We start from the raw sequence: 15,934 nt of genomic DNA, 5'->3' as shown, positions 1-15,934 counted from the left end.
CGAAATGGCCAGTTCTCTATAAACAGGAGTCCGTATGAGAAGTGTGACATGGTTAGTGCTATCAATCCCCATTTGGAGTCTTAAATCATCTCCATTTCCATCTCAAACAGACCACTAACTTGTCTGTTTCCTCAGTTCTCTTTTACACCCTTGTTAAGACTTGTCAGATTTTCAGTCACCTGCATATATCAAAAGATATCCAATTAACCCAAAAGCAGCAGCTGTTGCTGGCCTTTTTCACAGCATTTCCAAGCTGTTGCTTTTAGCTCTATATGTGTCTCATGACCTCACAGAGGTCCCATGAGAGAGTGGAATGGTGGCCAGCATATTCTCTTGACCTGCCATATAGAGCTTATGCTAGTTTTGGTAGTTATCACCCTCCTTGTTCACCTAGAATTTCCTAGGGGTTGTACTCTTTGCTAATCTCCCATGAGCGGGACTATGCAGAGGCTACTCAAAGAAGATTGGGGGGTTACTTACAAGTAACTGTTCTTCCAGAATGTAGCCTCTGCATACTCATACCTTCTGCCCACTTTCACCACTTCTTCAGAATCTCAGCTAATGAATTCCTAAATTAGGGAACAGACTGAAGGGTAATTGGGGCTACTCCAATCCTCTGGGGGAAGGGAGATAGAGGAACTAGTGGCTCCAACAGACAGTGCTCGATAGTAATATTCCACAGCTCGATGCTAGAGGCACCATATCGCACAAATGTGAATATGTGGAGGCCATGCTCTTCAGGAACAACAATTACTGGTGAGTAACCCCTCTTTACTATAGTTTGTGACCATAAAAACTGTGAAGTTAAATTTCTATCATTATTCGTGGCTGAGACCTCCCGAGATCTGGCTCCTGTCCCCTCTTGCAGCAGATCTCGACCAGTGCCACTGTCGGAGGACCCTTTACACTCACAGAAGAGGGGGCAGTAGTTGCTTTGCAGGCCAGGGGAGATGGATCTCAGTAAATACACACTACTCCTGACAAACTTCCATCCTCACATAAAATGAGGTGAATCAAAGAACACCTTTGAGATGATAACTCAAATTTCTTTTTGTCCTTAGTAGTAGTTTATTTTAACTTAATGCCAGGCAAACATTTTCAGTATGAATGAATTGATTAGCAGACCCAGTTAGTTAGTTATGATAATTAATGTTGCAGGCATTATTCCAGATGGTGCCTATTCTTAATAGATAATTATGTACAATGCTCTCACAAGTGTCATAATTTCAGTGCTAATTTTGCAGCATTAAATTGCAAAGTTTTTTTCTTTCCTCTTTAGTCTGCTATGTCAAAGAACTGTATTAAGCTCCTGTGTGAAGATCCAGTTTTTGCAGAATACATTAAATGTATTCTAATGGATGAAAGAACTTTTCTTAACAACAATATTGTGTATACATTTTTGACGCACTTTCTTTTAAAGGTATGTGGTATTTTAAGTGTTCGTATTTAATGGAAATGCAGTTATTATGCATCACATTAGTTTAGGGTATTACTTTGCACAATTCAAGTCTTCATAGCTTTGAAATAAATGCGTTCTCTTACAGGTCCAGGGGCAGGTGTTTTCTGAAGCAAACTGTGCCAATTTAATCAATACTCTGGTTACAAATCTAATAAATCAATATCAAAGCCTTGAATCCGATTTCAGCAGCCAGCGAGTTGAAATTTCCAAAGCAAGCTCTACCTTAAATGGGGTAAGACTTTTCAAAGCCATTAAAATGATAAAACCTTTTAAAAACAAGTTTACTTTCTATGGCAGAGCTTCAGTAGATTGTATCCAGTGTGAGGATTTGCCTTAGAGAGTGGGCATATTGATTGAAACTATATGCATAGGCAGGGTCCCCTTTGCCAGCTGTTCAGAGACAGCTGGAGGTGTCCATCAGGTTGAACCCTGGATAAGGGGGCTGCTCACAAACTCCCTGCTAGAAATCTCTGCTCTGCTAAGGAAATAGGCAGATAGCTCTGGAATGCCATTCTGATCTCTTCAAAATTCTTCTATCGGTCTTTTTTAGCTCTCTGCTACCTACTTTTTCACTTTCTGTTTCCCCTTGTTCTCTTTCTGTGCATCATATGGGTGGGCTGCTGTCACTCCAGCCCCAGGGACCCCTTGCTATGAGTGGAGTCAAGCTCTGATAAAAGTCATTCCTGAGTCCCACCTGTGATCATATGGAAAAAGAGTTTACCCTCTCTGCCCTCCATCCAACACCTCTGATTATTTCTCTGAAACAGACATTAGATCATCCCAAAGATTGAAAAATGTAGGAAAACATTAAAGAAGTTTAGGAAGCGCCCATTCTATTTTTATTTCTCCTTGCATATTTTGTCAACCAAAAAAAGGTAAACTCTCCAAATCTTGTTCCAAGAATTCCAGGGCTGTTTTCCCTGGGCCACTTTCTCAGAATAAAACAAGTTCTTCTTCAAGTGATTCCACATGTCCATTCCACTGTAGGTGTGTGCATGCCTTGTGCACACTTGTCAGAGATTTTTCCCTTAGCCGTACCTGTCAGTGCACTATGAACTCCCTCTGATACCTCTTATCACTGCACACACGTATAAAGGGCCACACTGCCCTCGACACCTCTCAGTTCCTTCCTATTGTCAGTGACGGTGGTTGTTGGAGCTGCAATCTTTGTTTCTTCATATCTTTCCTCTCTCCGTGTATGTAGTACCTATAATATTAGTTTTAGTCTTATATAGTAATTCTGTAAATAGTATTGTAAACTTATACCTAGAACTGTCTTTTTAGTTTGGGGTTACCAGTCCCTGGCTGGGTACCGGTATTGTTACCAAACTGATGCCCCATTCTCCTAGCTTCAAGGCCTGTCATTCATGTAACGTTTCTGCCAGTGCATGACCCTCCTCCCAGCTTCTTTAAGTGTCTGAGAGAGGTGCATGCGAGAGACAAATATCACATTTGTTCAAACATCATTCGAAAAAGGAGAAGGCTGCCAGACTCAAGTACCTGCTCATGGATTCTGCACCATCCACCGTCAGAACCCACCCGCTCTGAGTGGGTACCAAGCATGTCCATGTCTATCAGGAGTGCTCCTCCTGTTCTTACGAAGTCATCAGCCAGTTCTGTATTGCCGGTGCTTAAGAAGAGATTGCGTAAGTCTCCTAGGGATTCAGTACCAGAACCTTCCAACAAGAAGCTGCCAAGTGTTCACAAGAACTCATAGGAGTTCCCTAAAAAGTCCCCTGGAGCAGTCTGTGAGCCAGCAGGGATTGCTGATTTCGGAACCCAGGAAGGGTTCGTTGAGACCAGTCCCCGAAGCATCAACGCACCTCTCAATCCTGCAGGCTCAAAAACACCTTTTGGTACCATTGACACCTGAGGCATTTGAGGCAGCCAGGGAGTTATTCAGCTTGTTGGTGCCGGCTTCTCCCGTGATTCAAGAGCCTCACAAGGAACCGACTTTGGAACCACATGCTCCTGTGACCCCGACTGAAGCCCCAGAGCATCACTTGGTACTGGTCACTTCTATGCTCACGTTTCCTCTGTGTATGATTGCATCTAGAGGCAAGCCAGCGATGATTTCATTGGTTCCCCCTTTTCCAGACTCTCAGCCCCACTCCCTGAAACTGATGAGATCATCTCCCCCAGGGTTGGAGGAAATGGACTCCTCATTGGACTCAGAAGTCAGATCTGTTGTGTCCGGTTGTAAGCTTGCCCAACAGCTCCAGTGGGGTGTCTGTCCACCTCAGCATTTTAGGAGTCAGTGGCCTTCTCAGAACTGCGTCCCACCTCCATGCCGTTGGCCCTTCTGCCTCACAGTTCAGAACTGCCTCAGAGTTCTAGGACGCATGGCGGTGCACACCTATGTGGTACAGCTACAGACTGCACTTCAAGCATTTGCAGGGTTGGGTGGCCTCTGTGTACTCAATGGCCCATCGTCATATAGACATGGTGATTCAGGTACCCCTTCAGTTCTTATCCTTTCTGAACTGGTAGACAAAATCTAGGAGTTTGCGAGGGAGTTCCCTTTGCCCCTACACAGCCTATTCTCACCCTAGTTGCAGATGCATTGGATCATGGTTGGTATCTTAGATCACTTTCAGACTCTGTGCCTTCGATGTTCCCCCCCATATCTTTTAATATTCCTTTCTTGTTACATAACTTCCATGCAGAAAACGTTCACCCATCTATTGAATATTTAGTAATCAATAAAAAGTTCTGTTTCCATTGTTCTAAGTGAAATTGGTTCTACAAGAAAAAAAGGATTATTCCCTTTTCTTTTTATTTTTCTTCATTTTACTTGTTCTTCATTGATACAAAAAGTCATCACCATCGAAAAGAGGTCAGTGACATACTTTAATTAACAGTGGTCTAGACCCAGTATTAGTGACTTAACAAGTGGCATTTGCTAAAGTTTGCATAACAGAATAATGTAGACAAGCCAATGTATATTGTGATATCTTACAATTAACAACCCTCTCCACCCCTACCCCCCACCCCGGGCAACAGGATCTTTTGGGTTTAGGAGCCCATACTTAATGAATGGTCTGGAGACTAAAAGTGGAACAACCTTTTCAGCATTCTCAACGTGCAGAGCACACTGGTCACACAGGAAATCAGTGCACATGCAAACTCCTCTACTCCTGGTGCTTAGATACCAGCAGTGGTATGAAATAGCTGGGGGTTGACAGAAACTCAAATAATTCTACATTTTGTTTATTCTCCCTATTCATTGCCACTTCTGCATAACACAGCATTTCCAGAACTGTTGCTGGGTTTTCCACAGTCAGGTTGTCAACCATAGTGTGTTTTATTCGTTGTTCAGAACTAGTGTAAAACGCATTGGAATTAAGCATTAAGAAATCCTAACCAAGGGGGTAATTCTGTTGTGTACAACTTAATATTGTCAACTCTTTCACAGTAGGTCTTTGTCTACATTAAGGATATTGCTAATACTAGTGGGAAAGTTTTAGGAAATTTCGGTAGTGTAAACAAAGTTTAGGAATCTATTCTGTTGGAAGCAGAAAAGCGTTCAGAACATCTGGTAAGGTCTCTGCTTATTACACAAATCAACCTATTTCAATTGCAAATAGTGTGTGTGTGGGATTAATGTAAATTTAAAGTTTGAAGTATTTTAGTAATCGTGTTTGTTTATGACGTTTCTAGGACCTTCGAGCACTTGCTTTGTTGCTTTCAGTGCACACCCCTAAGCAGCTGAATTCGGCCTTGATTCCAACTTTGCAAGAACTGCTAAACAAATGCAGGGCTTGTCAGCAACAGAGGAACTCGTTACAAGAGCAAGAAGCCAAAGAAAGAAAAACTAAAGGTTTGCCTTTTATAACCTTGGTGTAATCACACACCAACTCCCTCTCCTTTACCTCGCATATCCACACTGTTGCTGTATCCTGCCAGTTCTTCCTCCATATATCTCCAGCCCAATCTCTACCACCAAGATTCTGCTCTATACTATGGAAATCTCCCAATAAGACTACAGCAACCACCACCTCTCTGGTTTACCTGACTCCTGCATTTCCACCCCTCTGGATAATCCAAAATACTTCTGCTAAAGTCATTTTTCTTGCCCACTGCTTTTACTATATCATCCCCATCGCTGGTTCACATTTGCAGCATGAAATTAAAACCTTTGTCCACACTTTCAAAGCTCCTCATACTACTACTCTTATTTCATCCCCTACCGCTCCCGTCCCCCATACTTTGTGTCTTTCTCCCATGTCATCCCTATGTCTAAAATAACCTGCTAACTATGGAGCCTACCTCCCTTTTTAAAATATTCTAACACCCGCTTCCTGGGACTAGCTTTCTAGTGCTGATTCCACTCCTGTGCCATAAAAAGAAGAGAAAAAAGCACAGTCCTAATTTTGACAAATTTGCATACTGAAATGAGATAAACGAACAGGAACTGACACAGTATGTATGTGATGCAATAAATAACCTCATGAGGCTATAGTATGTAAATCTCACCGGTTTCCTTTGAGTGATACTTCTCACACACATCTCTTCCTGTTGTAATGTGTAAACTAGATTATAAGCTTCTCGGGTAAGGGACCTGGTTTTATTTGCTGTACTGTATCATCCAAACTAATAATGCTGTACATATAATAACATTATGCATTGTCAATCCAAAACACACGGGTGAAATCCTGGTTGTATAGAAATCAAAAAGAGTTTTACCATTGACCTCAGCGGGACCAGGGTTAATTCCTTGGACCAGAACAATTCACTTAGTGTGGAGAGGAAAACCTTCTACAAATCTGAGCATATTAAAGAGAGGTTATTTGATGAAATCTGTTTAAACAAACAACAATATTATTATTATTATCATCATTATTTATTATTTGTATTGTGGCAGAGCTTAGGAGCACTAGTCATGGACCAGGACCCCATGACTCTAGGTGATGTACAAACAGGACAAAAAGACAGTCCTTGCTGTAAAGATATTATGTTACCCGCTTAACACTGGAGCTTCAGATTTGCTGATTCTAACCCCTAATGCAACACACAAGAATCTAAGGAAGTGAAATTTTAAGCAGGCAGTTACAGTTAACGAATCTCTCCAATCTGATGAGCCTCTGAGGAGATCTCTAGTGAGCGCTGTTTGCCTACATACAGAAGAGTATATGAAAGTGAAAAACATAAAATAAAAGACCTCACGACTTGAATGTAAATATAAAACAAATTGATAAATGTACTTCACTGCAAACTGTATGTTGGTTTTACAGATGATGAAGGAGCTACTCCTGTAAAAAGAAGACGGGTTAGCAGCGATGAGGAGCATACTGTAGACAGCTGCATCAGTGATATGAAAACTGAACCAAGGGAGGCATTGACTCCAACAAGCACTTCAGATAATGAGACAAGAGACTCTTCTATCATTGATCCTGGCACTGAGCAAGATCCTCCTTCCCCTGAAAATAGTTCTGTTAAAGAATACAGAATGGAAGTTCCATCTTCCTTTTCAGAAGACATGATGTTAACTACCAGGTCACAACACACAGAAGAGCAGTCAGGCAATGGTAAATTTGAAGAGTGCAAGGAATTTAAAGATCTGCAGAGTTCCAAGGATCCCAGTGCAGTTGAGGATGACTCTGAGTTCCCCACCACATCAATTTCAGCAGTTTTATCTGACCTAGCAGATCTAAGAGGCTGCGATGGTCAAGCCTTACCATCCCAGGACCCTGAAAATAGCTTATCAATCAGTTGCAGCCATTCCAGAGGACTTTTTAGTCACATGCAGCAGCATGACATTTTAGACATCCTGTGTAGGACCATTGAGTCTACAATTCATGTGGTCACAAGGATATCTGGCAAAGGAAACCAAGCTGCTTCTTGACATTAGATGGAGCATGTCTGCTTTTAAGTCTTTTTTTTCTTTTATCTTTTTTTTTCTTTTTTTTCTTTTTTTTTTTTTCAAAAATGCTGTTTGTATAAGTTTTGCTTATTTCTGTTTTGTGCTTCAGTTTGTCCAGTGCTCTCTGCTTGAATGGCAAGATAGATTTATATGCTTAATTCTTGGTCAGGCAGAACTCCAGATTAAAACATTTTTTGCATCTACCGTACTTTTCTTAAAGGGCAATCAGATAATGGATATGTTTTATGTAATTAAGAGTTCACTGTAGTGGCTTTCATTTAATATGGCTGTATGGGAGAACAGGGCCTCCTTGCCCTGTATGATGTAATTTAAACTTATGGCATTTTTACTGTGTATAATATGGTGTCCTCTGTGCCAGTTTTGTACCTTATAATAGAGGCAGATTGCCTCAGATCGCTGTGGTTCTTATTATCAAAATTAAGTTTACTTGTATACTAAACAACCACAAGAAATTTGATTCTGTAAAGAATCCTCTTTAGCTGTGGCCTGGCAGTATATATATGGTGCTTTATTTAACAGAATACCTGTGGAGGAAATAAAGCACACTTGATGTAAAATTAATTGTTTTATTTTTATTGACATGATCAATCGCTATTCTGTGCACTTCATTAAACTGATTGTGATGACTTTTCATTTGTTTACATACGTTGCTTCAGTCTTCAGATTTCTAACCAAAGACAACTTGAGAACTGTGAAATAGTTGCAGAATAAGAAATGCTTCTCAAATACATTCTAAGCTGTGTAAATCTCAGTTCTTTCCCATTCGTTTTGTCTGCTTTGCATTAACTTTACAATTGGGCAGTTCAGTAAAGTGTACCTCATTCCAACAATTTAAAAATACAAAGAATCCAACTGAATCTTTTACCACTTTCCTCAGTATTGACCTGTCAGCTAGGACTTGAGCCTTTGCTCCATTCTGGCCTCCTCTTCTCCCCCTCTTGCCATTTTCAGTCCCTCTTTCTGCTGCCCAGTGTCTCCCACAATTCTGATACAAATGGGCTATTCCCCTCCTGTACAAAGTTTTCATAAACTGCAGCACAGCCTGTGCTAGCCACACTCCCTTTTCCTGCTTGGTGCTACATCTTCTGTCTCCGTGACAACAGTCAAATTGTTGTTTGCTTCGCTCCCGTCCTTTTCTTGTAGATTCATTATTTTGAGTGGTTAAATTGTTTTCAAGCCTCACTGTAGCATCTCCCTGCCAAGCTCATCTGCCCCCTTTCAAGGCATGACACAGCAGCTATGCAAGTACCGGCATCTGGGCAGCATGGTGATCATAGCCACCTGTCACCTCCGCTGCATGCATCCCATTGAGCTCCTCTGCTCCCTGTCAGGCCTGGCAGAGCAGCTGTGCAAGCACCAGCCAGCCAGCCAGCTGACCCTATCTCTGCAAGGGCACAGGGCTCTAAGTCAGACAGGCAGGTTTGGGCCTCTACCCCATAACTCCACCCCGCAAGTAGCTGCGACTCCACTGCAGAAAAACCCAACCAGGAGAGACAGAGCAGAACAGGAAGAGGCTCTGAGTACGAGGAGGACTTTATCCAGACAACTGGGGTAAGTCCTGCAACAACAAAGAATTATAAATAAGAGATGCTTTCTGGGCTACTGGTCCCCCCCACAAGTCCAAAAGTGGGTACTAGAATCCCTGGGAAGAGAAGCAGGGCTCCTACACAGCTCCCCTTCCTCGCACTGTGAATCGGGAGATTCCCATGGTACTATAAGGTAAGTACCGCAAACCCCAGAGATTCTGGGTCCCAAAAAAGCAAAAGGCTGGCTCCACATTAAAGCTTTGTGCACTTCAGGCAGCCTGTGACCAAAACAGAGGAATTTGAGGATTCCACTCCCTATGAAACTGCACCTTCGTGGGATTAGAAAGGGGTAAGTGAGAAATCCTTCCCGTTTTCAGAATGATCCTGATTTCCTGATCAAAGCTCCAAGTGGTACTAGTCTTCGCCTACAGCACTTACTTGGATGCTAGCCTGGGGTAGCAGGCAGGCAGCCTTTCAGGCTTGCAGGGACAGCTAACAAGACATTTTCACATTGTGTCAGTACCCCTCCACTTGTGTGTGGTCCCTAGTCCAGGATGAATAATAAACTACATCCCCCCTGTAAATGGCATAGGGAAGAAGTACCACACATACAAAACAACCAAACAAAAACCCACACCAGCAACAACCTACAAGACTTTTCAAAGACAGGATACCAGTCAGTGGCCTGCAAGGAACTTATTTAATGTCAATACAGTATCTCTCCTTGTGAGCATTATTGTGATGCATGTTTTCCATTGCTGCATCTTTTGAAGTTATCATAAGATCCAAATGAGGACACCTAATTAAACCACAATATGGTTTGGGAATCTAAGATTGGCGCAGCAGTATCTCCACCAGTGAAAGACAGTGTCACACCTTCAGAAGGAAACTTCCTTCCAAAAGACCCGACAGTGATGACTGTATCACTGCACCAATAGACTTCATAGTGATATTAGTATGATATTATATTGTAATTATGATGTATTTATGTAAGATAAGATGTGTAATTGGAAAGGTTATGGTTTGCTGAATATGATTATCCTATTTGTATGCATGAATCATTTTTGTATCCAAAGTTATGAATATTGACTATGTATCTATTTCAAATGTAGCTATTCGTAGGCAACACCCACTAGGCAAAATGCTCTGTCTAGATAGCTAGCTGGGAAGGGTCCATTCAGATTAATGAGCCATTAGGAAGAAATAATAGGTCGTAGGAGAAGCTTATCTCCCACCTGGTGAGCCTTCCTGTGAATGCTCCAAACAGCCAGTGGGGGATGGCTTCTGTGTGTCTACAGGGACATGTGACCAGGTCACCTGGTGCTGGACTCCATCTTGGGATGTCAGTATTTTTCCACTGACTGGCATGGAAACTAAGCTTTGAAACAAAGGGTTCCCGTGATATGCAAAAGCTATATAAGGCAGGGGAGTTACATCATCTGGGTTCTTCACTGACTCCCCACCCAAGAAGACTCCTGGAAACACGTGAGGAACAAAGATTGAACTGGAGGAAGTGCTGGACCCAGGCGAAAGGGATTTTTAGCCTGTGACTGGAACACCTGGGGATTCCAAGCTTTAAGCTAGTGCAGCTTGCCCCTTAAGAATCTGCAGCCTGCTTGTATCATCACTTAGGGTGAGAATCTGCTATTCATATCCAGTCTATTTAGCATATTAAGCTTAGTTTGCATTTTTTGTTTATTCACTAGGTGATCTGTTTGCTATCACTTATAATCACTTAAAATCTATCTTTTGTAGTTAATAAACTTATTTTTGCTCTATCTAAACCCATGTGTGGGAATCATAACTCAGGGCAAAAGACTGTAGCATATTCCTCTCCACGTTGAGGAAGGGGGAGAATTTTATGAGCTTACGCTGTACAGTTCCCTATGCAGCGCAAGATGGTATAATTTTGGGTTTACACTCCAGAGGAGGTGCGTGCCTGAGGAGCTGGGAGGTGCCTTAGCTGGAGCCTTCCCATGCAGGGGCTGGTCAGGAGTACTACAGGGGACATGAAACTGCAGCTGGCTGTGTTCCTAACTATATATGCTGGTGAAATTGCAGGCTAGAAAGGGCTGGCTAGTGGGTAGGGGGGCTCAGCGGTACCCCAGTTTCGGGTGGCACCTTGGGGCGGGGGAGAGCCAGTCACAATGACACACAGCACACTGAGGCTATCATCATTCAGACCAAAGTTTTTACATATATATAAAAAAGGAAAGCCTACTTCATGTTAAATAAGCAGCTCATTTTCTAGGGGTATGATCCTTGCTTGGAGTGAGACATCTCGGATCCTGCCTTGGTCAAACCCTTGATGTGATTTGTGATGAGCAATGGATGCTAACTTGGTGTGGAAAAGGGCCTTCAGCCTAGCATTGTAGTACTCCATTTCGGCGCTAAGTAGTGTACTGTTGATAGTATCTTTGGACTCATGGGCAAAACCCTCAGGTATCCAGATTTCTCAGAGCACTCAGTCTGCCAGACTAACAGTCAGACCAATCTTCCCTAAGTGGGACTTACCACTGGTGCTGAAAGCTCTAACCATCCGTTCCATTGAGATTCTGACTTCCTTCATTCTGCCAATGGCCACAGCACCCAAATCAACGCTAGCGGCACACCCTGAATATCAGAAAAGCACTTTTATCAAGCATACAGAATCTACAAGGAAGTCAGCTCTCTGTTCATTTCCTTTCATTCTACAGTGCCAAGGGCTTAAGAATGGCCAAATTATTAGATGGAGCATAAGAATAGCCATACTGGGTCAGACCAAAGGTCCATCTAGCCCAGTATCCTGTCTTCTGACAGTGGCAAATGCTAGATGCCCCAGAGGGAAAGAACAGAACAGATAATCATGAGGTGATCCATCCCGTTGTCCACTCCCAGCTTCTGGCAAACAGGCTAGGGACACCATCCCTGCCCATCCTGGCTAATAGCTATTGATGGACCTATCCTCCATGAACTTATCTAGTTCTTTTTTGAACTATGTTATAGTCTTCGCGTTCACAACATCCTCTGGCAAGGAGTTCCACAGGTTGACTGTGTGTTGTGTGAAGAAATAATTCCTTTTGTTTGTTTTAAACCTGCTACCTATTAATTTCATTTGGTCACCCCTAGTTCTTGTTTCATGAGAAGGAGTAAATAACACTTCCTTATTTACTTTCTCTACACCAGTCATGATTTTATAGACCTCGATCATATCCCTGTTTACTCGTCTCCTTTCCAAGCTGAAAAGTCCCAGATTTATTAATCTCTCCTCATATGGCAGCCATTCCATACCCCTAATCATTTTTGGTGCCCTTTACTGAACCTTTTCCAATTCCATTATATCTTTTTTGAGATGGGGCGACCACATCTGAACGCAGTATTCAAGATGTGGGCGTACCATCGATTTATATAGAAGCAATATGATATTTTCTGTCTTCTTATCTGTCCCTTTCTTAATGATATCCCAACACTCTGTTTGCTTTTTTGACTGCCGCTGCACATTGAGTGGATGTTTTCAGAGAACTATCCACAGTGACTCCAAGATCTTTCTTGAGTGGTGACAGCTAATTTAGACCCCATCATTTTATGTGTATAATTGGCATTATGTTTGCCAATATGCATTACTTTGCATTTATCAACATTGAATTTCATCTGCCATTTTGTTGCCCGGTCACCCCATTTTGAGAGATCCTTTTGTAGCTCGGGACTTAACTATGTTCAGTAGTTTTCTATCCTCTGCAAATTTTGCCACTTCACTGTTTACCCCTTTTTCCAGATCATTCATGAATAGGTCTGGTTGAATATGTTGAATAGGACTGGTCCTAGTACAGCCCCCTGGGGGACACCACTATTTCTCTCTCTCCATTCGGAAAACTGACCATTTATTCCTACCCTTTGTTTCCTATCTTTTAACCAGTTACCAATCCATGAGAGGACCTTCCCTCTTACCCCATGACAGATTATTTTGCTTAAGAGCCTTTGGTGAGGGACCTTGCCAAAGGCTTTCTGAATTCTAAGTACACTATATCCACTGGATCCCCCTTGTCCACATGCTTGTTGACCCCCTCAAAGAATTCTAGTAGATTGGTGAGGCATAATTTCCCTTTACTAAAACCATGTTGACTCCTCCTCAACAAATTACGTTCATCTATGTGTCGGACAACTTAGTTCTTTATATTGTTTCAACCAGTTTGCTTGGTACTGAAGTCAGGTTTAGCAGCTTATAATTGTTGGGATCACCTCTGGTGCCCTTTTTAAAAATTGGAGTCACACTAGCTATCCTCCAGTCATTTGGTACAGAAGCTGTGGGGGCAAAAGATCTATCTGGCTTTAAGATTAAACTCGATAAATTTATGGAAGAGATGGTATGATGGGATAACATGATTTTGGTAATTAATTGATCTTTAAATATTCATGGTAAAAAGGCCTAATGGCCTGTGATGGGATGTTAGATGGGGTGGGATCTGAGTTACCCAGAAAATAATTTTCTGTAGTATCTGGCTGGTGAATCTTGCCCATATGCTCAGGGTTTATTTGGGGTCGGGAAGGAATTTTCCTCCAGGGCAGATTGGAAGAGGCCCTGGAGGTTTTTCGCCTTCCTCTGTAGCATGGGGCACAAGTCACTTGCTGGAGGATTCTCTGCTCCTTGAAGTCTTTAAACCACGATTTGAGGACTTCAGTAGCTCAGACATAGGTGAGGTTTTTCGCAGGAGGGGGTGGGTAAGATTCTGTGGCCTGCGTTGTGCAGGAGGTCAGACTAGATGATCATAATGGTCCCTTCTGACCTTAGTATCTATGAATCTATGATTTAAATGATAGGTTACAAACTAGAGTTAGTAGTTCTGCAATTTCACATTTGAGTTCCTTCAGAACTTTTGGGTGAATACCGTCTGGTCCTGGTGGCTTATTACTATTTAGTTTATAAGTTTATTCCAAAACCTCCTCTAATGACACCTCAATCTGGAACAGTTCCTCAGATTTGTCACCTAAAAAGAATGGCTCAGGTGTGGAAATCTCCCTCACATCCTCGGCTGTGACAGATGCAAACAATTCATTTAGGGCTGTCAAGCGATTTAAAAGATTAATTGTGATTAATCGCACTGTTAAACAATAATAGAATACCATTTATTGAAATATTTTTGACATTTTCTACATTTTCAAATATATTGATTTCATTTACAACACAATAACAAAGTGTACGGTGCTCACTTTATTTTTTACAAATATTTGCACTGTAAAAAACAAAAGAAACAGTATTTTTCAATTCACCTAATACAAGTACTGTAGTGCAATGTCTTTATAATGAAAGTTGAACTTACAAATGTAGAATTATGTACAAAAATAACTGCATTCAAAAATAAAACAATGTAAAACTTTAAAACCTACAGGTCTACTCAGTCCTACTTCAGCCAATCACTCAGACAAACAAGTTTGGTTACAATGTAATCTCACGTCTTGGTTACAGTGTAACCTGAAAGTGAGGACAGGTGTTGGCATGGCACTGTTGTAGCTGGCATCGCAAGATATTTACATGTCAGATGCGCTAAAGATTCGTATGTCCCTTCATGCTTCAACCACCATTCCAGAAGATATTGTCCATGCTGATGATGGGTTCTGCTCGATAACAATCCAAAGCAGAGCGGACCGACGCACGTTCATTTTCATCATCTGAATCAGATGCCACTAGCAGAAGGTTGATTTTCTTTTTTGGTGGTTCAGGTTCTGTAGTTTCCACATTGGAGTGTTGCTCTTTTAAGACATATGAAAGCATGCTCCACACCTTATCCCTCTCAGATTTCGGAAGGTGCTTCAGGTTCTTAAACCTTGGGTCAAGTGCTGTATCTATCCTTAGAAATCTCTCACTGGTATCTTCTTTGCGTTTTGTCAAATGTGCTGTGAAAGTGTTCTTAAAATGAACATGTACTGGGTCATCATCCGAGATTGCTATCAAATAAAATATATGGCAGAAAGTGGGTAAAACAGAACAGGAGACATACAATTCTCCTTCAAGGAGTTCAGTCACAAATTTAACTAATGCATTATATTTTTAATGAGCATCATCAGCATGGAAGCATGTCCTCTGGAATGATGGCCGAAGCATGAAGGGTCATATGAATGTTTAGCATATCTGGCACATAAATACCTTGCAATGCTGGCTACAAAAGTGCCATGTGAACACCTGTTCTTACTTTCAGGTGACATTGTAAATAAGAATCAGTCAGCAGTATCTCCCGTAAATGTAAACACTTAGCCATTGGCTGAACAAGAAATAGGACTGAGTGGACTTGTAAGCTCTAAAGTTTTACATTGTTTTGTTTCTGAGTGCAGATATATAACAAAAAAAAATCTCTTTGTAAGTTACACTTTCACGATAAAGAGATTGCACTACAGTACTTGTATGAGGTGAATTGAAAAATACTATTTCCTTTATTTATCATTTTTACAGTGCAAATATTTGTACACTTTGTATTTTGTGCTGTAATAGAAATCAATATATTTGAAAATGTAGAAAAAATCCAAAAATATTTAATAAATTTTAATTGGTATTCTGTTGTTTAACATTGCAATTAATCATGATTAATTTTTTTAATCACAGTTAATTTGTTTAATTAATAATGTGTTAACTGCGATTAATTGTCAGCCCTAAATTCATTTAGTTTCTCTGCAATGGTGTTATTGTCCTTGAGTCTCCTTTAGCATCTCGATCATCCAGTGGCCCCACTGGTTGCTTAGCAGGCTTTCTACTTCTAATATACTTACATTTTTTTTTCCTTTAGAGTCTTTAGCTAGTTGTTCTTCAGATTCTTTTATGGCCTTCCTACTTATATTTTTACATTTCCTTTGCCAGAGTTTATGCTCCTTTCTATTTTCCTCACTAGGATTTAAATTCCGCTTTTTAAAGCAGGTGGGCAAACTTTTTGGCCCAAGGGCCACATCTGGGTATGGAAATTGTATGGCGGGCCTTGAATGCTTGCAAAACTGGGGATGGGGGTGAGGGCTTCGGGCTCTGGGGTGGGTCCAGAAATAAGGAGTTCAGTGTGCAGGAAGAGGCTCTGGGCTGGGGTGGGGGTGAGGGCTCTAGCTGGG

The 15,934-nt window shown here is 41.5% G+C and overlaps 2 protein-coding genes across 11 annotated transcripts in view; one reads left to right on the top strand and one right to left on the bottom strand.

Moving 5' to 3' along the window:
- USP34 (ubiquitin specific peptidase 34) overlaps positions 1 to 7,974 on the top strand; it is a 270,160-nt gene extending 262,186 nt beyond the window's left edge. For all 7 annotated transcript variants that reach the window (XM_037895996.2, XM_037895995.2, XM_043543902.1 and 4 more), the window contains 4 exons: positions 1,280 to 1,420; positions 1,545 to 1,691; positions 5,120 to 5,279; positions 6,694 to 7,974. In XM_037895996.2, the coding sequence (XP_037751924.1) occupies positions 1,280 to 1,420; positions 1,545 to 1,691; positions 5,120 to 5,279; positions 6,694 to 7,304 (1,059 nt within the window). In that variant the 3' untranslated portion in view covers positions 7,305 to 7,974. The remainder of the gene's footprint in view (positions 1 to 1,279; positions 1,421 to 1,544; positions 1,692 to 5,119; positions 5,280 to 6,693) is intronic.
- Positions 7,384 to 15,934, bottom strand: part of LOC102940760 (activator of 90 kDa heat shock protein ATPase homolog 2) — a 40,033-nt gene continuing 31,482 nt past the window's right edge. For 2 of the 4 annotated variants that reach the window (XR_006289921.1, XR_006289925.1), the window contains exons 11-12: positions 11,384 to 11,482; positions 7,384 to 8,901 (exon numbers count right to left, since the gene is read on the bottom strand). The gene's annotated coding sequence lies outside the window, so the exon portion shown is untranslated. Of the gene's footprint in view, positions 8,902 to 11,383; positions 11,483 to 14,775; positions 14,792 to 15,934 lie in introns of those variants that run through there. The other 2 variants (XR_006289922.1, XR_006289923.1) reach the window with 2 other exon arrangements.

The sequence above is a fragment of the Chelonia mydas genome, chromosome 3, assembly GCF_015237465.2.
Source record: "Chelonia mydas isolate rCheMyd1 chromosome 3, rCheMyd1.pri.v2, whole genome shotgun sequence".
In the NCBI taxonomy this organism is placed as follows: domain Eukaryota; kingdom Metazoa; phylum Chordata; order Testudines; family Cheloniidae; genus Chelonia; species Chelonia mydas.
Note: the sequence above shows the minus strand (reverse complement) of the source record. Positions and strands in the feature narration are given on the sequence as shown.